Below are 24755 nucleotides of genomic sequence, written 5' to 3'. Positions count from 1 at the left end.
TGAAAGTTTCCTAGAGATATCCATGGAGGATTCCCAGGCTATCCCAGTCCACATAAATAGTCTTTTCCAGGGCCCTGCATAGCTAGAGGGCCCTCTTGTAAGCAGAGAACCATAGCACCTCACTTTTTCTTCACAGTAAACATGCAATTCCACTGAATGTGTGTGCCAGCTAAAGTTTAACTGGACTTTGATTGTAACTCTATACTCACCAGAGGTGCCTTCCCCGGCATCACGGTCAGCCACCGTGATGTTCTGAGACCCACAGGTCTCCAGGGTTAAAAATATTTCCTGGCTCTCGGGGAGAATGGATCCACTGCTCACCTGTCTCCCATCCTCCTCCTCTTCCTCATCCACCATATCATCCTCCTTGTTGTCTCTAGACTTTCATACCTGTGAGGTGTCCACATTGCTTGTGGGGGTGCTGGTAGGGTCACCCCCAAGAATCGCATGCAGCTCGTAGAACTGGCATGTGTGGGGTTCAGCACCAGAACGACTGTTCGCCTCCCTTGCCTTCTGGTATGGTTGGCTAAGTTCTTTTATTTTCACATGGCACTGCTGTGTGTCCCTCGTGTAGCCCTTCTCCCCCCATTCCTCAAGCAATCATTGCATAGATGTCAGCGTTTCTTCTGCTGTATTGGAGCTCTTCCTCTACAGACTCTTCTCCCCACACAGCTATGAGATCCACCACCTCCTGTGCAGACCAGGCTGGAGCGCATTTGGGGCATGTAATTTCCGTGATCAGCTGTGCTCAAGCTGGCATGTGTCCAATGGTGATCAAACTGGAAATGGGAAATCAAAAATTCCTGGGGCTTTAGCAGGGGAGGAGCTGTTCCCTGTGTACCTGGCTGCAGTGCAGCAGAGTTGAGAATGATCTCTAGAGGGCTCACAGATGAGCATTGTGGGACACCACCTGGGGGCCAATTAAATTGAATTACATAACGCTGTGTCTGCACTATTTCACAGTCAACCCATGAAAATCGAACTTAGTACTATGCCTCTCCCAGAGGTGGATTACAGACTTAGTTACACTGATGAAAATTTGTGGGTAGACAAGGCCCAAGTCTTAGGTCAGCGTAAAGGACCCATTAGTGTAGACGCATACATTAACAGGTCAATTTACGGTGGCTTCCTTCGACCTAACTTCTTAGTGAAGACCGTGTCTGTGTCTGTATAGAACATTTCAACTGTTAAAGAAAGACAAAAGAAGTTAGATAATTTAAAAAAAAAGTTTTAAAGGCATGGTGCCAATTTAAATTTTGTTCAGCCTTTACTTTTTGTAAAAAGAAAATTTTATAAAGCTGTAGACTAGCCAAAATATTTCCATTGTTTAAAAAAGCACCCGCTCCAAAATAGTTAGCTTTTAGACTAATAAATATGCCTACAAGATATTTAACAACCCAAACATTGCAGCATTGATAACTGGAAGTGAAAATGGCTATAAACAAAAGAAAATAAATGAAGCTTGTTTCATACTGTCAATATTGAGAGGAAATGCAAAAAATAAAAATAAACAAACTAAACTAAACTGAGAGCGAATGTGTCAGGAGTCTAAACAAACTGAGGGGAAAAAAGCACTTAGAAAATATTTTCAAGCATCGCTGCTAAAACAGAGAATTTAAAATATCAGCCATACTGCAAATCTGTTCTACTCCTTTACAAATGTCTTTGCTAATCTAAAGTGTAATATGTACATGTTTTCTAAATTTGTTTTAGGCCTGCATTGCAAGGAACTGCTATCCTTCCCCGCTGAATTATTATAATTTCCCTAAGTCATGCTGTACGTCAGTGAATGAAGTGATCTGCCATGGAATTCCTGACAGGCGGCCATTGCAAGAGGGTGATATTGTTAACGGTAGGTGATATAAAAGTCAAACTTTTCAACAGCTCTGCTTGCATTTAGTCTTTACAGCTGAAACAGTCAGTGGGGCAAAGTTTTGGTTTAGGATGGCACATCATGGTTGGAAGTTATTTCTTCAAGCATGTTTTGTTTTTCTTTACTCATTAGTTAGATTTTTTGTTATGTTTAGCATCTACATATACAAATTCATGGATTGAGTAAAATTTAAACTAATTAGAGTTGAACAGAAGACCAATTTTAACAGCTTTTTAATTCATAGTATATTATTTAGTATTATTTATTGTAATAGTGCCCAGGAGCCCCAGTCATGGATCAGAAACCTATTATGCCAGGCACTGTACAAACACAGAACAGAATGATGGTACCTTGACTGTTTTAATGGTAGAAATTATTATCCTTGATTAGTTTGGGATAAATTGTTAGTAGGATGGTTTTTGATCATAGTTATTATCATGTTATGTCTATTCTATAGCATCCTAGTGGCTCAGGGTGTTTTATAGAGACACAAAATGGTAAGTCCTTTCCCAGAGGACTTGCAGTCTAAGTGCAATATTATTTTTGATTGTGGGCTTCTGGGCCCGTGAATCTTTTGGCTGGATGGAGTACTTTAGAAGTAATTTTTTAACGTTTACTTCTTGCATTTTTTCTTAGCTTTGACAGTGAAAATAAATGAAGCTAATTTCACTTTTGTTCATAGTCCTTTTCACCTCTGTTTCTCACATGGGACTACTTGTGTGTATACGGTTAAGTGCATGCCCAGATGTTTCCTGTTTGGGGGCCTGGGTTTCTATTTAATTTTGTTTGTAAAGCAGTTTGGGATCATTTTGGGTTGAAGAGCATAACATAAATGTACAATGATATTTGGTGGATATTGTCGCGGTGACAGGGCTAGCTGTATCTCTGTCTCCTCCTTTCTCTGGTTTCTGAGTACAGCCCCGTAGTATCGGGCCTCGTGCCTGCCTCTTTCTTGGGGTGGAATTCTTCCACTCAGGTCCCAGGCTTCAGCCTTGTGTGGAACAACTGTGTTTCGCCAGAAGGCCCGACTGGGTTTGGCACCTGCAAGTTTCCCCTTAGGAGCTGTGATCAGTAGTAAATACAGTGACCCAAAAGAGCTTTCTTAAATCAAAGTATTGTTCAGTCTTAATAGTAGGAATAAAACATAAAATAAAAGGGGTTTTAAAATACTAAAAGGACTATATGCATATCTGTCTTTCCTAAAGCTTACCATCCCTGTGGAAGTTTGGGAAAGCCTGACTTCTCCAGACCTCCAAGGGTGTTTGTGCGTCAGTTTGTTCCCAGGGAACAGCTCCTTGACAACTGTCTTCCCCCTATGGACAGAGAGTGACTTTTTTTTTTTTTTTTTTTTTTAAACTGTTTAAAGTCCTTTTGATCCGTTGGCTCTCAGCATGGGGAAAACCAGTCTATAACTTGGCTGTCACCTAGAAGTAACATCTTTGCAGCTAAAAGCTCAGGTGTTGATTTAATGACTCCCAAAAAGTTTACTGAGAGGTTGGTTACGTGGATCCATTGTGATACTGTCCAGCTAGTTTCCCACAACCCTACTATTAAACTAAACCAACATATGCACCTAGTAAAGATTCCAGTCATTAATATAGTTGTCATATAGCTATAGTCGGATCCCATACAGTATTGATACATTATTGCAGTTCGTCCCCATGTTCTTCACAGATACCTGCCATAATCACTGTTGCAAAATAATTCTCATACATAACTCTTTTCACACGCTCATAACTTTCTGAAACATTTCCCATTTGGGGCTGAAGACTTCCACGGTCTGTCTCTTGTCAAAATTTAAATTTTAGTAAACTTTTTTTAGTATATACTTTTCCCATTCAAATAAACTTTCCATTCACACTGTCTTGGACAGGACTACAGCAAAAATAACTGAACTTTGTGACTTGGCATGGATTTAGGGTATGTCTTGATTGCAAGTAAAGGTGTGATTGTAGCACAGGTAGGGAGACCTATGCTAGCTTTAATATAAGGAGCACCTTTAACAATAGTAGTAAAGATGTGGCAGCACAGGCTTGAACTTAGGGTAGCCGCCTGGGATCAGGTTGCTAGCCTGTGTTAAAGCCTGTGCTGCCACATCTTCACTACTGTTGTTACTCATGCTTGCTAGATTTAAGCTAGTCATGGGTATTTTTACTTATGCTTTGCAGTGAAGACATGCTTTTAGTGCTCATTAAGGACGATGGGGTTTGATTTAACAAAGAGGTGACAGTTTAAAAATTATGTACCGAGCTTGCACAGTAGAAATTACTTACAATGGGCTAAAAGGTAGGGATATTGCACAGCTACTTAAATTTTGGAGTCTGGCAGAGATGCAAGAGATTCTAAGGCAAGGTGGGCAAACTACAGCGCCCTTGAGCTCCCGGCCGGGGAGGCTAGCCCCCGGCATGCTGCCAGTGCTCTGGGCGGTGGGGCTACGAGCTCCTGCTGGGCTCTGCTGCAGCGGGGCTGGCTCCGGCTGGGCAGCGCAGCTACCAGATGTGCTGCTCTGAGCAGCATGTAAGGGAGCGGGGAGTGGGGGGATTGGATAAGGGGCCAGGGGTCCCTGGGGGCAGTCAGGGAGCAGGGGGCGGTTGGATGGGACAGAGGTTCTGGGGGCGCAGTTAGGGGCAGGAGATCCCAGGAGGGGGCGGTTAGGGGACAAGGAACAGGGGGGGTTAGATGGGTCGGGTGTTCTGAGAGGGGCAGTCGGGGCAGGAAGTGGGAGGGGGGCAGATAGGGCGCGGGGGCCAGGTTGGTTGGGGAGTCACAGCCTTCCCTACCTGGCCCTCCATACTGTTTTGGAACCCCAATGTGGCCCTCAGGTGTGTATGTTGAATACCCCCTCCTCCATTTAAATTATACAAAAAAAAAAAAGTGTTTCAGCGACATTTAAGGTTGTTAAATCAAGCACTCAGAAATAAGCTTGCTATGGCAGTATTGCACTTATGTTTTCCTTCTGCCTTTATTAATATGAACAATTTAACTACATAACATTTTTATTAATTCATACCATAAAATCTATAATATGGACAGTGTGGCCAAGTCAGTGTTACTGGAGTTTTGGAATGTTCTTATTTCTGAGCACTTGGACGTGTAACTCTAGCATTGCAACAGTACTTTGTATTTAATTACTATTGTGCAAAACAAGGGCCAAGAAGTGAGAAGTTTTCTCTCTCTGATGTTCTTTGCAGTGGATATCACTATATATCGCAATGGTTATCATGGGGATCTGAATGAGACGTTTTATGTTGGGGAAGTTGATGAGGGTGCAAGGAAACTAGTTCAGACAACTTATGAGTGCCTAATGCAAGCAATCGATGCAGGTAAGTACCATTGCTGAAGCCTAAGGTGTAATGCTATATTAATTTTCAGTATTAGAACTCTTGTGTGAACTAATACTTAGGAATTACTACAGTTACAGAACTGTACTTACTGCATGTTGCTAGTAGAATACGCTTATACTATACAATGCAGAGTCACTCTTAAAATACTGTATTTTAGTTTATATTGATGATTGTTGCAACATTTATTTGCAATGAGTATTGACAGGGAAAAGCAGTAATAATCTCTATTTGATTAACTGATCCATATATATGACACTGTTGTTTGTTGTATGCAAACATGTATTTGATTCTCTGCAAGATAAATAAGAGTACTTGACCCGAGTTGCTCACAGTCTAGAAAAAGGAGCGCACCCGATGCTTTGGGAAACCCAGGAGGGGGTAACATTTATAACCCCCCCTCCCCCAACAATACATTTTCTTTATCAACTCATTTAACAAAAAGCACCATTTGAAAAGTGAAGAAAATTGGTTTTATAACTTGATAGTGCTATGAATTTACTAATTGGGAGCCTGCACCTGTAAGCTGTCTCAGTGATGGGCCTCCAGATGGGTTTAGCAGGGCTTCCACACGCGCGCGCACACACAGTTAACAGGATAGAGTTCTAATTAAATTTGTTCTCTGAGAAATATATATTGAATCTTTCTCTCTTTTAAAAATGTTCAAAATAATTATTCCAAACCATTTTGTTTGCTTAACTTTCTGCCTCGTGGACTGCTAGAGACAGTCAAATTTAAATTTATACTCCTGAATGAATGTTTTTACCTGTTACTGTTACAACTAACATCTAAAATGAGATTAGAGAGACACATTTCTGTTTTTTCATTGTTTATTTTATGTTCCTGACAGCACTGTGTGTACAATTGGATTCTCTTGTTGTTTGTGTGGGTCTTTTACCTAGCAACAATACAGAGAGGTTTTTTAAAAAAAAAAATAGGAAAATGTGGTTGCTAAGCCCACAAAAATTGTCTGGGGAACTCAGGGGAAGGTGTAGTGTCTCAGACAAGTTTGAACTCTTACTTTGAAATCTAGTTTATTTCAACTATGTTCCTTTAAGACAGGAGCTTGTGTCTATGAAAAATTCATTTTTTGATGGAGGAGGTATTTCCCTCTTTAGCTCTCATTTGTCTTCCTCTGTGTGAGACTGAGACAACAGAAGACAAGGCCCCCTTTGGTCTCCTCTCCCAACTCAGACTCAGCTCATTTGCACACTGAGCTTCTGTTGAATTATATTTAATGCTCTATGGTGCAAGAGGCTGTGTACAAAGGCAGATGAACATACCGGCTATTGCTATTACATAGATACTGGTAGCTGAAAGCCTGTGTTGTCACACTGGTATAATTCATAAAGTTGTGTAAAAAAAGTCAAAAATGGCTGAGAACTTAAAAATTGGATGGTAACAGACCGTGAATCCCAGTGATGATTGTACCTGGTCATATCCTAAAAAAGGAGCCCTATACCACGCTTGTAGCTGTTTTCATCACTTCACATTGACTCACCAGACATTCTAGGCTACAGAGTGATGCCTAGACAGAGTGGCAATCCTGGAATCTTATTCTATAGAGAAATGCAGGTGGCAACTTTGCCTGTACTGAGTAGATGGTAAAATGTGTTGAAGGAGGGCTCTTTTTAAAATGGTGCATGTCTTATCTTGCAGTAAAACCTGGTGTTCGATATCGAGAGCTGGGAAATATTATTCAGAAGCACGCCCAAGCAAATGGATTTTCAGTTGTTCGGAGCTACTGTGGGCATGGGATCCATAAGCTTTTCCATACTGCTCCCAATGTGCCACATTATGCCAGTGAGTATTGTTCAGTTATCTGCTAGTGATGAATAAACATGTTTAACTTTTGTTCCTCTCATACTAAAGTTGTGCACATGACTTGACAGGCTGTCACTTTGGATTTTTGTATTTACAGAGTGATTTCTTGAATGTTGGATTTAAAGTGTGTTATGAACAAGCTGAGCCAATGTGCATGTGCTTTGGGGGGTGGGGAATGGTGGACCCTAGCTGTGGTGGATGAGTGACAGCTTATCACAGGACCATTCACAATTTTGTTGATTCAGTTACTCAGTTTTCTTAGTGCTGGCTATTTGGAATGGATGGGGTTGAGCTGAAACTTGGAATTTCATTCCCAGTGGTGAATAGCAATTGCTGTAACCAGTACCCCACTTACTGCTTGGTGACCTAGAGCCATGATCATCAAGTTTGGGCTGCTGTGGTAGCTGTATCTGTTTTGGATCCCTTTATCTCCACTTGAATTACTGTGTGATGTGGTGTGCTCTGGGATTTGGAACAGCAGATTTTACTGCACTCCGGTGTGTACCAAAGTTCAGTGACAGGGAGGGATGTCTGAGGCTGGCACAGCTGGAATCAGTTTGGAAAATGACAGTGTACCAGCCAGTGGTTTGCAGTCACAGCAGGGGTAAAATGAGGAGTGAAAGTAGGGAATAGAGATAACTTGAAAGACCTGTGGGGAATTGAGGGAGGGAAGCAAAGGTCACTTAAACCAACCAGTTCTCCAATGACAAGCAGCTCCAATCCACTCTAGCTGCTGAGCTTCCCTGACATGACGCCTTCTCTCCTATAGCTGCCAAAATCCTTCAGCTTCCTACTCTTGACAAGCTCTGTATCACACACAGATGGTTGTGTTGTTGTCACGGATGATAACATAGAAGTCACTGGCTCTTGCTCAGGCCCTTCTTAACATGTCAGCTTTAATGGGAGTGAAAAAAGAGATCATCTAATGGTATGGTGGAAAAGTAGTACTTCCCTTTTGTTTTAGTTTTCTCCTATAAAACTCTGTGAATACCCAGTCTCTGTGGAAAAGGAGGCATCTTATACCAACCAAAAAAACAAATTGTTTCTGGATATTAGCGACAATGGACAATTTTTTTGATGGAGACAATAAGCAAGCTTCATTTTAAGGAGAGAGAGAGACAATATTTTCTTTAGGCTTCGGTGAGTGACAGAAGCAAAAAAGAAAGATTCAAAGCAAAACTGTTAATGAAAAGAGTGGAGTAGCCATTCTTCCTGTCTAAACTCAAATAGATTTATTTTTTTTAAGGGGAGGGAGGAACCCACCAAAGCCACTCAATTTAGTCCTCAAACTGCTGAACAAGATTAGAGGAAAAATCTACAACAAGAGGATGAAACTGGTATAGAGACAAAAGGATGAAGGCTTAGTGTAATTGCTTGTAGCATGCAACAGCAGCACATGATCAGGATAAAGGGAAGCCTCTTTAAGTGTAAGAAAGATATACTGTACTATATTCAGTAAATCCGTCTGAAGACATAATGGTTGAAATTTTTCAAAGCCATGTAGGTGACTTAGACATAACACTTCCATTAAAATTGATACTTCTCTATTCAAACTTTATTAATATACCTAAATCCCTATACTGGTTTGAAAATCTCCGCTAACACCTTAGCTAAAGAAAATGTAATTCAAAAATAATATGTAACAGAATGACTCTTTACTTGCCAACGTAAACACAAAAGAACTGTTTGTTGCCATGACTCGTCTGGACAGCAAGATTATCTGAATCTCAGATCCCCTCTTGACTTTTGTATATCACAGTGCTCGGAGGAGTATCGACAATGATGGAAACAAATTGACATTGTAAAATTTTCTTTGAATTTTTATTTTAAACAATTATACTATATGCTTTTTATTCAGACTGCCACTTGTGCTTTTTCACCATTAAAAAAAATTTCTATAGGAGTGTCTACATTACGTTTGCTCATCACTTTCATGGAGCGAAAGCTGAGGTTTAGAAAAGACAGGAATGAATTGCAAGCACTTTGCCTGAAATAGAAGTATGACAAAAATTTATATTAGATTGAGAAGGAAAGGAGGGGAGGAAGATAGAAGTATAACCTGGAAGAAAATGGGTTGCTCTGCAGTGCTGTTCTGACTTTTCCCCTCACCTGTCCTAGTTCAGGCATGCACTGCATTAAAGGGATTCAACCTTCTGTACACCTTCTGTCCTTCACTCTTGAAGATATGTGTTCAACCATAATTCAGATTCTAATTTCATTTCAGAAAATAAGGCTGTTGGTGTGATGAAGTCTGGTCATGTGTTTACAATTGAACCAATGATCTGTGAAGGTAAGCGGCCAGGAGTTCGAAAGGGGGCTAAGTAAATAGAGCGAGAATGTGGGTTTTGCTAGGGTTTCATTTGTTGTTATGGAACTCTCTCTAAACTAGAGGTGTCAAACGTATGGCCCATGGGCCATATCCAGCTCTGGGGCCCCTTTCTTTCATCCTGCAGCTACCTTTGTAATTTACAAAGGGTTCCTACCTGGAGCTGCCTGGCTGTGGCGGTTCTGAGGCACTGGGAGGGAGCTAGCTTAGAGCTGCTGAGGGAGCCTGTTCTGGACTGGACACAGGACACTACTCCCTTCGCCTCCAGTGTCCTAGCATTGAAGCTTCATGCAGCCAGTGGGGATGCCATAACCCCCTACATGCCAGGATTGTGAAGAGGCACCTTTCCAGTCCTGTCCCTCCTCCCCCATTCTCCCCACCAAGCCTTGTTTCTCTACAAAATCCTTCAGGAGCTGGGCTCCTTCTCCCTTTTTTTCCTTCCTCACTCCTTCCCTGGCCCCTGCTGACATACCTTCATTCCCTGTGTTCTACTGTTGCTGAGTCCTGCAGGAGCAGGTTCTGGGAATTGGGTGTATTTCCATTCCCCCTGCTCCAGGGAACAGGATGGGGGTAGTCCTGGATGGGAGGAGGAAAGATCCCTCATAGGGAGGAAGATTGAGGGAAATGAGAGAATCTCCCACAGGTAGGGCAGGTGCGTGTGTTTTCATTGGTGAGGAAAAGTGAGGCTGAGTAGGGAGAATTCATAAGAAGGTGGAGGGTGTGACCTGTATTGGGGGAGGGGGGGAAAGCAGAGGTGAATTAATGGGCAGAGGGAAGGAGGTTTCCTAATGCATTTTTTTTAAAAATACATTTAATTGTCTTTAAATGTGATGTTGAACTTGGCTAGCTAGAGAGAGACACTGTGATCTGACTTGGACTCCAAAATGTTGCCTCTTGCCAGTCAACTTTATACCCCCAGCTTAGGGACTCTCACTGCCATGGTAAGTCTGCTGCCATCACAGGATGAGGTTGACAACCTCAATAAGCTCTAAAAGAGTGTAATGACTGAAGTGAAGAAAATTGACTTTGAAGACCCATCTGCATTTGTTATCTTTTCATATGTTTTGCTGTGTATTAATAGCAGGCATGGCATGGCAGTGATAGAAGCCAACTAGATTATTATGCCCAAAACTGGAAGTTTTAAAAGGCTTCTGACGAATTGATTCAATGTATAATACACATTCATATTTATAACAGTCACCGCATATATACTATTTAGAAGTGACACATTTAAGAACTAATATTGTGCATAATTTGTTTTAATCTTTAAATAATTATCTTATTAGGTGGGTGGCAAGACGAAACCTGGCCTGATGGCTGGACTGCAGTGACAAGAGATGGAAAGCGGTCTGCGCAGTTTGAGCACACTCTTCTGATCACAGATACTGGCTGTGAAATCTTAACTCGGCGGTTGGACAGTGTTCGTCCTCACTTCATGTCCCAGTATTAGTTTAGACTGAGCTGACGGATCTGAATGATATCTTTTGTCTCTGTACTATGCATTTTATTAAGAGTACAGAACAGAGGGGGATTTTATCATTTGTTTTGTTCTCATTGACTGTAGATAAGAGAGGAGTACAGCATTTGGTATATATCTTGAAGAATCTGACCCAACATCTGAAAAAAGGAGAGAAGTATTTAAAATATTTTCTGCTTCCCTCCTACCCACACCACTTGTACTGTATTTTTTTTATTTTTGTTTTTCTTCTGTTGCCTGTTGAGCACCTTTTTTCAATCAGACCTGCAGCTGTTTCTGTCACATGCATGGTATTAGCTAGAAAGGGCAGGTTACTTTCCCACTGGGAACTTGACGTAATGAGCATCAAGTCTTTTCTCACTTCTTCAGTGTGCCCGGCTTTTGTCTGTGTATGAATGGCACCTGGGATTTTAAGTGTTTCTCATTCCAAAGACCTGCTTAGCTACTTCTGCAAACAATGGGCTTTGTTTATAACCAGAGAGGGGGAATAGGTACTTAAAAAGAGGCACATGTTGCCAAGACTCATCTACCTTCAAATTTAGTTCTGTCCCATCTCTTTATCAGTTGCCTCTGCTGTAACTGAGAGTATAGACATCTCTCTTGCTGGAAATTTAGTGCTGATTTCCTGCTGTAAAATTGCTAAAATTGCTTCCTGCACAGAGCTGCCTTTTCTGAAGCGCAGTGGTTGGTAGAGTTTGGTGCTCCAAAAGTTCACTGTGAAACTGCTATTTCATACTTGACAGGGAAAGGAATGAGCCAACTAACCAAGAAAAAAAAAAGATTTACAAGCTCCTGTGTGTTTTTACTCAGGGGCCTCTCTCCTAGAGATATAAGGGGATGGGGACTGCAAAGTGAAAGACATTACAGCAAGATGAATTTCAAAACTATTTCAAAAGAATGCTCACGTTTGAGTGAAGAGGAAATGTCTTAGATACTACTGCTGCTGTATTAGTTGTTTTCTTGAATTTTAAGAAAGTTTTTAAGTGAATTTTGTGCTCTTGAAAGGTGTCAGGCTGACAGGCCTGGAAACTGAAGTGCTTTGCCCTCAGACCAGATACAGCGTGGGCAGCAGTAGTGCAATTTTCCCCATGCTTCTTGACTAACATGTCACCCTTCTGATCTGAAAGCTACCATCTCCAAGACTATGGGAATTGATTAGCCTCTGCCTCCCACCCTTCTCAATCTGTAGTGTCTCTGCTGAGATTTTTTTTCTTTTCTGAATCAGTAATTAAAATGATTTCACCCACAGTTACAGACCTAATGTCTGTCTTCCTTACAACACTGTAGTGCCAGAAAAACTTAAACCAATGAAGACAAATCAAATCATAAAATCATGGGCATAAAGTGCACATTTTACTAGGTGTCTGATTTCTTGTCACATAGGGAGCCTGGTTTTTGAAGGTACTGAGTGTCCTCACCTCTCCTTGGCTCCAGTTAAACTCAAGGGCAGTTAATGCTTCACAAAACTGGACCCATCGTGGTCACAACGAAACACGAAACTTGCCAGAAAAATGTCTTCTCTTCCCACAGTGCCTCAAACCTTTATTGCTGTAAGAGTATCATTGTGATAACATTTTCATTACCTTTATTATTTTTAATGATACAGTAAAAAATGACCTGAAATGGTTCACGTGTGTGTGCGCGTGTAGATTTTAACTAAAGAGACTGCAATACTTGAGTGGAATTACCTGTGTTCAGTGCCATGTATGTAATGTATTAAGGAGATTAAAAGTCGGGATGACTATCATGGAGATTTGTCCACCATGCCAGTCACCTGAGTGGGTACAATTGTCTTGCCTTTTTTGTGTCTGCATGCATGACAGGAAGTCTTGACTTTGGCATATAAATTAGGAGTTGTAGCTTTTTAATGGAACCTGTATTTTCATAATATAAAATGTACATAGCATCTCTGAGGCCTGGACATATGCAAATTTGTTTGAACTTGTCCAAATCTCTACCATAGATAGACTTAAACCAGTGTAGATAAATTCCATTAATTTAACGATGTGCTAAACTAGTACAAGCATGGTTTAATACACATCTATGTTAAGTATTTGCACCAGGATAACTAAACAGACCAATGCAACTTTAATATAGACAATCCCTGATCTTGTGCATTCTGCAGGTAAGCTACAATTACAACAGCATTTCATATTTATACCTGCCTCTGGAAATTTCCATTACATGCATCTGATGAAGTGGGCATTCACCCATGAAAGCTTATGCTCCAATACATCTGTTAGTCTTTAAGGTGCCACAGGACTCTGTTGCTTTTTACAGATCCAGACTAACATGGCTGCCCCTCTGATACTTAACAGCATTTCAGTTATCTCTGAATTAATGATTATTATATAGTAAAGTCTAAATTTAAATTAACTTTAAGACAGCCTCCTAGTTTATTTACCAGATAGCAAATCAGTCTGAAGCCCAAATCAGTTTGGTTTTTCTCCTCACTATTCCAGTATTTTTTTCCCCCAGTTTATAGACGTGTCAAATTGTAGTTCTCTTTACAAATGCATACTATATTTTTGTCTTCCAGATTTTGGAAATAGGTTAGATCTTATAAAAGATTTTAGGGAAACTGCTTAAATTTCCGTGTAGCATTTAGCAGTTTTTGCTGACTCTTGTGGATATTTTCCAGGAGACAGATTGTTATAATTAATGCTGAAGAACAATGCACTGTATGAAATCAGACAGACACCAGAATGACTAGAAGGGGAAGTGGGCGAAAGAGAAGCACAGTGAACTCTCCATCCCTTAAATGACTGCCATCCAACTGACTTGGCCTACAGGCTTGTATTACTTCTAAATGGAGTTAGATTTGTCCCATAAAGTTCTTAAAATTGGTAAATCTTCCACATGCTACATTTCATGAGTAGAGTTAGTCCTTCATCAGCACTATTAGGAGAAAACCTTTTGCTGATCTGTCCCTTCCTTATCTGCGTAATTCTTCAGCAGATGCTACCTCAAAAAAATTACTCTATTTAATTGAAAGTAAGAACTTAACTATATACCTTTTAGGCCTTTTTATTTATTTTGTGGGGTTGGGGCCCCTATCAGTAATTGTCCAGGTATTACAAAGCTGGCTTTTCACTAATTGAGCCAGGTACTTAGAAGGATTTAACTGTAATTGTACCTTATCTCATTTTTCTAACAATGGGGGTGTGTGGTTCTTGCCTAACTGTTATGTTACTTACTTATACCATGATATTTGCATGGTAGTAAAGGCAGTGCATCTTAGAAGTTATGGATGCTGTGACTTAACAAGGACAGATAGCTGACTGACTTTGAAGTTGCAAGTTAAGAAACCCTGCTTGGGATGGCTCCAGTGGGCCTCTTTATTCCCTACTTTAAATTTTTCCCTAGAATTGTATAGACGCAAGACCAGAGAAAGTTTTAAGTCTAACAGAACTACAGCCTAGTTATAAGTGAATCAGGTAGTTCCTTCTAAAACTTTTGTCAGTGTGAAACCATGTTTAAACACCGGACTAAATTGCAACATATGAATCTATAGCCAGGTGTATGGAATGATAGTGTAGGATTTCCATTATACTATCTGCTACAAGGCCTCTAGCATACTTTTACTGCTGATCTGCTGACAGTTGGTTAACTGTAATACTATAGCACAGGAACAGAAGGCATATGCCCAGCACAGTAAACTGGAATTACCCAAATGGGAAGTGAAGCAGGAGTGGAACAACAAGAGATTCTTGTGAAGTTACCATGGGATGTTCATGTTACTTAATCCAACCCGTAGAGTTGGTCAGATTTACTACAGATGGCCCTACACGCTCATGCGAGGACAGCAGTTTATTGGCTGGGAAGAAGAAAGTGAATCCCCAATATCACTTCTTACACAGTGCTCAGTTTTCCTGCAATGTTATTGTTGCAAGGAGGGCACTTTCCTCACCTCACTTTCAGTAAGAGCAGACAAATCACAGCCCACACAGCTGTGGCTTTAGGCCTCAGACTGTAACAACATTTTAGATTCGGTTTTGGTGAGTAGTGAGGACCTCATAGAAGAAATGGTTGTAGGGGACAACCTTGGTTCGAGTGATTGAGCTAATTCAGTTCAAACTAGATGGAAGGATAAACAGAAATAGATCTGGGACTAGGGTTTTTGATTTCAAAAGGGCTAACTTTAAAGAATTAAGGAAATTAGTTAGGGAAGTGGATTGGACTGAAGAACTTGTGATTCTGAAGTCTTCAGAAATTGTGGTTTGAAGACTCACAGCTGCGAGGATCCACCAGCAAGTGATCCATGCCGCCACGCGCGACGGAGGCAAAAAACTCCAGGCCCTTCTGCCAATCTGCCATGAAGGAAAAGTTCCTTCCTGACCCGAAATAGCGATCAGCTAACCCCCTGAGTATTGGGTGGGCAAGACTTCACCAGCCAGCACTCAGTGAAAAGAGATTGATAACTTCGAAGTAAAGCTTCACTCCAGTCCATCTCACTCTAAGTTACCATTGCCAGTGGTCTATACTCACTCGCCTGCTGAATCAAATTCAATTGCCAAAAATTACAGCTATCCCATCAGTGATAACCTGCATCCCTTTTCCATTAACTTATCAGTTGTTTAAGAAGCCAGATATGTCTCTTATTGCCACCACTACTACTCTCTCTTGGAACGGCTTTCCCGAAACTTCACTCCCCTAATGGTTAGAAACCGTCTTAATTCAAGTCTAAACTTCTAAAGTGTCCAGTATTAACCTATTTTTGTTCTCTGTTGTGCATCTACTGGTACTAAGCTTTAAAAATAATTCCTCTTCCCTCCTAATATAATCCTATGTATCTTTATAATAACGACAAGCAATAACTCCCCTCAACCATTCTCTTATGGTCTAGGCTAAACAAGCCAACATCTTCTTGAGTCTTCTTTCATAAGTTGCAGGTTTTTTCTCATCTCCTTCGATTATCTAGTAGGCTCTCTCGTCTCTGACCGTGTTTTCATCTTTGAAATTCATCCTTCTTTAAACATGGGAGACCAGAATGCACACAGTTTCCAAATTGAGTCTCACCAGTGCCTTATATAACGGTACTAACACATCCTTATCTTTGTGAAATATCTTGCCTTGATGCATCCTAAAACCGTATTACCTTTTTTAAAACGGCATAATCACATGGCCGCTCATAGTCATACTCTGTGATCAATACCATATCTCCAGTCTTCTTTCCTCCTCTCTGTTACTTATGTGTCCCCAATTTATAACTAAAATTCTTATTATTAATCCCTAAATGCATGACCTTGCACTTTTCACTATTAAATTTCATCCTATTACTATTACTCCAGTTTACAAGGTCATCCAGATCTTCCTGTATGATATCCGGTCCTTCTCTGTGTTAGCAATACCTCCCAGCTTTGTGTCATCCGCAAACTTTATTAGCACATTCCCGCTTTTTGTGCCAAGGTCAGTAATAAAAAAGGTTAAATAAGATTGGTCCCAAAACTGATCCTTGAGGAACTCCACTAGTAACCTCCTTCCAGCCTGACAGTTCACCCTTCAGTACGACCCATTGTAGTCTCCCCTTTAACCAGTTCCTTATCCACCTTTCAATTTTCATATTGATCCCATCTTTTCAATTTAACTAATAATTCCCCATGTGGAACCGTGTCAATGCCTTACTGAAATCGAGGTAAATTAGATCTACTGCATTTCCTTTGTCTAAATAATCTGTCACCTTCTCAAAGAAGGAGATCAGGTTGGTTTGGCACAATCTACCTTTTGTAAAACCATGTTGTAATTTGTCCCAATTACCATTAACCTCTCAATGTCCTTAACTACTTTCTCCTTCAAAAAATTTTCCAAGACCCTTACATACTACAGATGTCAACTAACAGGGCCTGATAGTTACTCGGATCACTTTTTTCCCTTTAAAGATAGGAACTATGTTAGCAATTCTCAGTCGTACGGTACAACCCCTGAGTTTACCGATTCATTAAAAATTCTTGCTAATGGGCTTGCAATTTCATGTGCCAGTTCCTTTAACTATTTCTTGATGAACGAGATTATCTGGGCCCTCCGATTTTGTCCCATTAAGCTGTTCAAGTTTGGCTTCTACCTCAGATGTGGTAATATCTACCTCCATATCCTCATTCCCATTTGTCCATCCTTCCATTATCCCTAAGCTCCTCATTAGCCTTATTAAAGACTGAGGCAAAGTATTTATTTCAGATATTGGGCCATGCCTAGGTTATCCTTAACCTCCATTCCATCCTCAGGGTTTAGCGGCCACTTCTTCTTCTTTGTTCTCTTATTTATATGCTATAGGACCTTTTTAACTATTGGTTTAATCTTTTGCCAAGTTTCCATACTCTACCATGCTTTAGCCTTCTCACTTTATCACCTACTAGTTTCTGACCCACGTTCGGCTACTCTCCGTCTTGCTAATCCCCATCTTCCACTCCTGTAGGCTTTCTGCTTTTTCTTAATCGCTCTCTGAGCATGCTTGGCTCATCAGCTTGGTATACAACTTCTGTGCCTATGTTTTTTCCCCCTTTTTGGATGCAGGCTTTGATAGTTTCTGCCAGCTTCGCAGTCCTCCTCAGGCATTTGATCCATAACTCAGACATAGGTTAGGAGTTGTTATAGAAGTGGATGGGTAGGATTCTGTGGCCTGCTTTGTGCAAGAGGTCAGACTAGATGATCATATTGGTCCCTTCTGACCTTAAAGTCTATGAGTCTATGAACATTGTCACAGAATCCTTTGACTAGTTTTAATGTTTTTTCAAAATAAAGGGTAAGTCTTAGACAAGTTTGTTTTTGAATTAGGGCTATTTACAATAGCACTGACAAGTTGGCTGGATGTTGGGCCTTGATTTAAATTACTCCCTCCCATGCCTCTGGGTTCCACAGCAGTTAAGTCAGGACAGGAGTTTGCTCAGAAGTCTTCTCCTTAAACCATACTAAGGAAGATAGTTTACATGAAGGATCAGATCAGCTTCAGCCTGTATTGCAGTAGTTCACTGGCAGCCCAATCCTCTGCAGAAAATAAGCTTCCCATGGTAAGAATCTAGTGGCTGTGGTTGAAAAAAACCTAGTTCTGAACTAAATAAAATGGTATAAAATACTCCATCCACGGGGTTCTCTGCAATGTGAGAGCTTAACTGCAACATTTAACCTTTACTGCTGATGAGCACTGCAGGAAGATTCCTCCATCATGAAGATTAGGAAACTGTTGCAGCTACAGCTGGGTCTTCTCCCCATCCCATTTTGCATGGGGAGGGAGTTTCTCTGTACACCTCTGCAACCCACAGACCGTTAGATCTTACGTGGTCCATCTAATAACTTTTTTAGAAGTAGAGAAAACATTTAATGACTGTAGAAGAATGAAAGTTTCTAGGTGGTGTTTACAAAAAAAGCCTATCAAGCAGCTTTAAAGATTTAGGCGCTGTCAGAATTCAGGAGTGACTAGTATAGAATAAAACAAATTTCATGACCACAACCAGCATTAGTTTCATAACTGGATTTAGTATTTATCATTAGTCTGAGATCAGGTTACTTATGCTTTAATAGAGACTACGATGCTAAAGCAGATGGTTTTCCCATCACAATTGAATTTTCTCTCCAGCTGATCCTACACCTCTTCAAAAAGCTCCATTAACTAGTAGACACAGCATAGTGCTAAGACTGGGAGGTTTCATCTTCGGGATCCTTAAAATTTCAGGACACTTCGAATGCTTGAACAAAAGAAAAAAAGACAAAAATAGGTATCAATAATAAGACTTTCACCACTGTTTTTGAAATGTTACTTAATCCTACCTCATCTAAGAGCAAGTTTCCCATCCCCTCTCTCAAGTTATTTCTTTTTTTATCTGAGTTATCTGGTAAGTTGAGAAACCAGCCAGTCATGTTGGTTAATGTCTTCAAATTCCCTACATTATACTCTTTAAACGCTCACTTCAAAGATGTAAATATGTTCTTCCACACTAAATTTAGTTTGAGAATATTTATTTAAAAAGCCCATGAAAAAGTTCTGAAGTCAATTTTCAGTATTTGTGACTGTTTGTCAACTGGGTCAAATGGATGGCTTTAAATGCATTTTCTTCTTCCCCAGCCTGAATTTAAAACAGCTTTCTCTATTTAAATTTCAGAGGGTGCTCACATGGGAGCACAGAAGTGCACTAAATAGTTACAAACTGGATATGTTTTAAGTCTCATTTCCTACAAGTTAATTGGGTATGTGTGGGTGATGCAGTGGCTGCAGCTGTCAGTGTTTAGAAAATATACAATTTAATTACTAGAACAAGCATACATGTTTGTCTGATTCCTATCATGTCCACCAATTGATTTCCCCTTCTCCATTTATCCATGCTCTTAATAGGTAGGTGACCTGGACCATTTATTAATCCTGCTTCTATTTTGAGGGAGAAAGATTGTTTAGAAACTCAATCAGGAGTTGGATTTAAAGCTCCCACTATCCTGATGAATTCCCAGTAGTCTGGCCTTTGACTTATAGGCATGGAACTCATCAGCTTGGAGAACAAAACTTAATGCTATTTCTAAGACTGAAACTGGATGTTGCCTTTTCCTTTGAGTTAAACCTTCTTAGGCTCTAAGTCATAGCTGTGGATTCTGCTGTTGTGCCTATGGACAGGATCTGTTCTCCTTCACATGCAAAGAGAAATGTTATATAAAATCCAAAGCCTTTGGTTTACAGGGAGAGAACCAGATCATCCCTTTCACAAAGGTTGCCAGGGATATACTAATGACTGGAACAGATCCTGGACTGTGTATTATGCTTTTGTGATATGTTTTGTATTCACCAGGTGGCAGAATTGCTCCTGTGCTGATTCACAAATCTATAAATCATGTTTTTTCCTCCACGCTTGTTCCAAGCTCAATGAGAGCCTCAGTTAGCTTTTCCTGAGGAAAAAAGTGTTTTGAATTTACTTACTGCTATAGCTGAGGCTTGCTTTGCAAACAGCAGCAAAATCCTGCCATTTACCTGAGACAAGAAGAAACTCAGGGCAAGATAACATGGGCAGAGTTAAGTCACATAGCCAGTGACTGAAGGTTCTTTAATTCTACCTCCAGTCACATATTAGGGGGAAAAAAATCCATTGGTGAACAAGATAAGGACAGAACAACTCCAGCATGTTAATAAATGTAAACTGGACATTAACAGCTCACTACCACGATTGTTAATATTGAATCTAACCTAGCTATCAGCCAATTATTTGACACTTTGAGGAACATGACATTCAAATCTATTTAATGAAGAACATTAGAATCAGAGTTATGAACACAGGCATGGAGGTTGTTCGTAATTGAACAAAATTTTGCTTTTTCAGAAGTTTACAACTGAACATTGACTTAATACAGCTTTGAAATTTTATTATGCAGAAGAAAAATGCTGCTTTCCCTTTATTTTTGTAGTAGTTTAACAGTGCTGTACTGTATTTGCGATTTTTGTCTTTATCTGATTGTGTACTTCCTGTTCCAAATGATGAATGTGGTTGATTGGTCAGTTTGTAACGCTGAGATTCTAGTGTAATCTAAAATAATGCTAATTGTTCTGAATTAAGTTTAGTTGACATTTTAATATCCAAGTACTTTCTTTTGTTATTTCCTTCTTAGTCTCTATTTTTATTCTAGTGCTTGAAGTTAGCTTTTTTATTTTTGTCCTTTATGGCCTTAGTTCGTTCTTTCTTTCTCCAGTTTGTTTGTTTCCTCCTCTGCTCAGACACCACCAATTGTCATTTTCCTTGCCTTTCACCTGTCCCCACCCAAAGTAGAGGTTGATGTTGCAGCACTAACTTAGGAACAGAAAGTGAGCAATTAGTTGCTCTAGCTGTGCACAGCACTTCACACAGCATATCTGAAACACGAAGGGGATGCAGGGGTGAGGGTCAGAACAACAGGCAGCTAGAGAGAAGGAACACAGCAGTGCCCTACAAACTCTTACTGAGCTATTCAATGTTACTGACATAAGACATTTAAACCTACCTCTTCCCTGCATGCATCAGTTCAAAAGCCTCGTTAATTTTGTCAAAAGGCAGGGTGTGAGTCACAAATTCATCAACTTTGATCTTTTTTGACATGTATTCAGCCACTAGCTTTGGTACACTCTCTACACTCTTCCAACCTGAAAAAAAACCCCAAACATATTTTTTTTACTCAGTAAATTCAAAACTATACTAGTGTAGAGGTAGGAAATTTTATCAACCCTGCCCCCCAATAGTACTAGTCATTAATCATTAATAGTCATTAAAGCTCAGTTTTCTTGGTATGAGAGAAATCCTGGGATCACGTCATAATATCTGTCTATACCCACCAGGCTCTAGAATAGCACTGGAGTAAAGAATGTAAGAGTATAACTAAAATTACCAGTCAAAATGGAGGGCCTCATTTGCAAAGTGCATTACTTTTCACTGCAGGGATCTGTGTTCAATGTCTAGCTGAGATCATCTCAGAAAACTGGCTCTGAGCCCTTGTCCTATTTTACATTTATGTATTTTGTAACTAGACCACAGCACAGCTTTGTATTGCATGGAAGAGAGTTGCATACACGTAGCACTTTGTGAAGACTGCAGCAGCTTTTCATTCCTGAATTATGTCTAAACAGTTTCTTCTTAAAGAATCCTGTTTTACTGTCTAAAACCATCCCCCACAAGCTATGCATCCTCACAACAGAGCTAATGATTCCATTTGCTCAGTGATTAAACAGTGCAGTTACTTACGCAAACATGTTTACATTATTCCCCATTTCCCAGGGGAGCAGTTCTTATTATTGCTCAAGTCTTCAAGTGATTATTTGCACCTAAACCATGATACAGCCATAGAACTGTACATGAGAAATTCTCCCATTATGGCTGCTACTTGCATTTTAAATTCATAATGTGCAACAGAAGGCTGATCATTTACAGCTTGTCTGTGGGGGGACAGTTATTTATAAAAGGTTATATTTGAAAAGCCAGTATCGCATTCACTATGAATGACTTGATATGAACCAGTTTCTCACACAAATACAGAGGAAGACAGTACTTTTCCTGTCTTTTAGTAGATAAGAGAGATCATGAGTGTGCCAGAAAGTTACCTCCAAAGGCAGTCCCTTTCCACGTGCGACCTGTTACTAGTTGAAAGGGACGGGTAGAGATCTCCTGACCAGCAGCAGCTACTCCAACTATAACGCTGACTCCCCAGCCTTTGTGACAGGATTCCAAAGCAGCCCTCTTTAGACAGAAAGAAATAAAGCTAATCCCTGGTAAGAAGCATCTATTATATATTGATGCTATGTAGCCTGACAAAGATTTCACTATTTTTTTTTTTAAACATTGAGAGTAAGCGTCCGTGATGCTGTACCTAGTTAAGAAAAAGATTGACAAGTATATATAATTTAACTGGTAAAATAGCCAATATTCCCATACCTTGCCCCACCCTTCTTAGTTTTTAAAACACTGTGCACTCCCATCTCCCACCTGGAGTCAAATGGAGTCTGTCCATTTCAATGGATGCTGGATTGTACTTCGAAAGAACAACCTAGTCTATGCTGTTACTGAAATAATTATTTTCCACCTAGTGTTACTTCCTAGCAACATTGTAATTAAGGTATTAGGTTTGTCATGTGGGATGAAAAGTGAAAATGTGAAGTCACAGGGAGTGTACTGTATTTGCTGATATTTTGTTTTTCAGCACTGCCAGGGTTTGAATGCCTAATTTTCTTCCAATAATTATGTTTTAGAATATAAAGGAGCTGTTTTCCACAGTCTAAGCAGTCGACTTGTCTTTCATTTTATAATTAGGACTGGTAGAAATAGACCCTTTTAGTCTACTGTATAAGTAGTACGAGGCTACTCTCAATAGAAATGAAAGATGATAGAATGCTCCCTTGTAAACAGAAAGGGGCTTGTCTTTCTTTTAAGGTAATTAACTATCCCAAGTCATAGGTAAACTTCCCTTTCAGTACTGCCATGTGCACACTTACCATGACACCAACATTCCCAATGCACTCAAAGGAGTAGTCCACTCCACCATCAGTAAGCTCAACCAGCACCTCCTGTATGGGCTTCTCAAAGTCTTGAGGGTTGATGCACTCAGTGGCTCCAAACTCTTTAGCTTTGGCAAATTTATCTTTGTTGAGATCAACACCAATGATCCGGGAAGCTCCAGCCACTTTACAGCCCATAATAACTGCCAGCCCAACTCCTCCCAATCCAAAGACCGCACAGGTAGAACCAGGTTCCACCTAACAAAGCAAGAGAAATCTGTTCAGGAGGGAGGAAAGAAAAAAAACCCTTCCACATGTATGAAAAATACAGATTATTTAAATATTAAGAAAAATAGACAATAAAAATCCAGAGGTGTGAGTCAGATGTAGGGAAGTAAGCCAGAGATTTTTCTTGTCTATAATGGGCTAAGTTTACTCCTTGCCCAAAACGTTGGCAATGGCTCACAGTCTCCACTAGAACAGTGGGAAGTCCCCCCACCCCCTCCAACAAAGAGGGAGAACTTGACACTTAATGGGATGGTGGCATGAAAACGGGTGGAAGCAGATATCACTGCAACATTGTCAATATGTACAAGTCTCCTTACTATAAGGTAACCCCAGCTGACCCATAATATCCATCCACAAACAAATCCCTGAACAGTTCAAGATGGCTCCTGTCCACATCCACCTGCCGCCATCAAGACATGCTTCCTCTACCCCACTCTCCATAAAGAGAGCTGGGAGAAGGAGCAACAGGGTTTATCATCTAACTTTGTCTGCTGAGGCTAAACAGGTGGGAAGCCCAGGTCAATCTTCCTGTTTCCTACTAGGTCCAGTTCCCTGTCAAATTTGGCAGTGGAAGAGGAAGGAAGGAAGTGGTGAGTACATGTCCTTTCCCCCTCTGCCCACTCAGTGGCTCTTCCTCTGGTCTTACTTTCTCCAAGCCCAACCTTAACAGATTTTCACTGCAGTACTTTATTGCCAGTTTAATGTCATTAGTCAGTTATGGGGAAGACAAAGTGATCAGCTAGACTCCACACCTTGGCAGTGTTGATGACAGCTCCATAGCCTGTTGAAATTCCACAGCCCAATAGGCAAACTTTATCCAGAGGAGCTGCAGCATCAATTTTAGCCACAGAGATATCAGCCACAATGGTGTATTCAGAGAAGGTGCTAGTCCCCATGAAGTGATAAATCTGTTTCCCTTTGCAGGTGAACCTGCTGGTACCATCAGGCATCAGTCCTTTTCCTTGGGTAACTCTGAAAAACCACAATACAACAACTGAAATTTAATACAGTGTCACAGAAAGTGATAGGGGAGAGTCTAGGAAGTGACTTAATTTCCATCAAGTGGTACAGTTTCTGAACAGTGCATGAAGATTTAGCTACATGATTACCCCCAGAGTCAAAATTTGAAGACATTTAAGTAAAGCTTGAGTTCATGAAAGTTAGAGACTACAGGCCTGTTGCAATCTTTCTACTGACTTTAACAGGCTTTGGATCATACTCCAAAGCCTCAATTCATCACAGTTCTTAAGAATGCATTTAAGTCTTACTGACTTCAGTGGGACGTAAGCACTTTAGGTCCTGCTTCATCAAAGCACTTAATAGCACTCTGACACAGACATTCAGTAAACCACACAATACCTATAAACCATAACTGCCCTTTCCAATGCACCCCACTCCTGCCCCCCTGTATCCTCTGTTCTTTTAGTCCCACGGTATGCCTATGCTGCAATGGTTGGATGTGATTTGCAATTTGTGCAGGTCATACCTGAACTAGCTTTACTCTAGCTACTTGGGGTATCCGAGCAGTGAAGCTGAGACAGCACAGGCTTCAGTATGGGGTAGCCACCCAAGTAACCACTCAGGGTTCTGAGCAGGCTCATTTACCTGTCCAGAAAATGTACTGGGGGCAGGGATAGCTCAGTGGTTTGAGCATTGGCCTGCTAAACCCAGGGTTGTGAGTTCAATCCTTGAGGGGG

The 24755-nt window shown here is 40.5% G+C and overlaps 2 protein-coding genes across 2 annotated transcripts in view; one reads left to right on the top strand and one right to left on the bottom strand.

Annotated features, from left to right (window-relative positions):
- Window positions 1-12629, top strand: part of METAP1 (methionyl aminopeptidase 1) — a 38485-nt gene extending 25856 nt beyond the window's left edge. The window contains exons 7-11 of the mRNA XM_032763022.2: window positions 1714-1852; window positions 5065-5196; window positions 6874-7017; window positions 9263-9328; window positions 10651-12629. Of these exons, the coding sequence (XP_032618913.1) occupies window positions 1714-1852; window positions 5065-5196; window positions 6874-7017; window positions 9263-9328; window positions 10651-10814 (645 nt within the window). The 3' untranslated portion in view covers window positions 10815-12629. The remainder of the gene's footprint in view (window positions 1-1713; window positions 1853-5064; window positions 5197-6873; window positions 7018-9262; window positions 9329-10650) is intronic.
- A 5662-nt stretch (window positions 12630-18291) lies between these two features.
- Window positions 18292-24755, bottom strand: part of LOC116815019 (alcohol dehydrogenase class-3) — an 18337-nt gene continuing 11873 nt past the window's right edge. Inside the window, exons 5-9 of the mRNA XM_032763017.2 lie at window positions 23811-24030; window positions 22768-23028; window positions 21880-22015; window positions 20790-20928; window positions 18292-18520 (exon numbers count right to left, since the gene is read on the bottom strand). Of these exons, the coding sequence (XP_032618908.1) occupies window positions 18496-18520; window positions 20790-20928; window positions 21880-22015; window positions 22768-23028; window positions 23811-24030 (781 nt within the window). The 3' untranslated portion in view covers window positions 18292-18495. The remainder of the gene's footprint in view (window positions 18521-20789; window positions 20929-21879; window positions 22016-22767; window positions 23029-23810; window positions 24031-24755) is intronic.

Source organism: Chelonoidis abingdonii, chromosome 5 (assembly GCF_003597395.2).
Source record: "Chelonoidis abingdonii isolate Lonesome George chromosome 5, CheloAbing_2.0, whole genome shotgun sequence".
In the NCBI taxonomy this organism is placed as follows: domain Eukaryota; kingdom Metazoa; phylum Chordata; order Testudines; family Testudinidae; genus Chelonoidis; species Chelonoidis abingdonii.
This window is presented reverse-complemented; position numbering and strand designations above follow the sequence as displayed.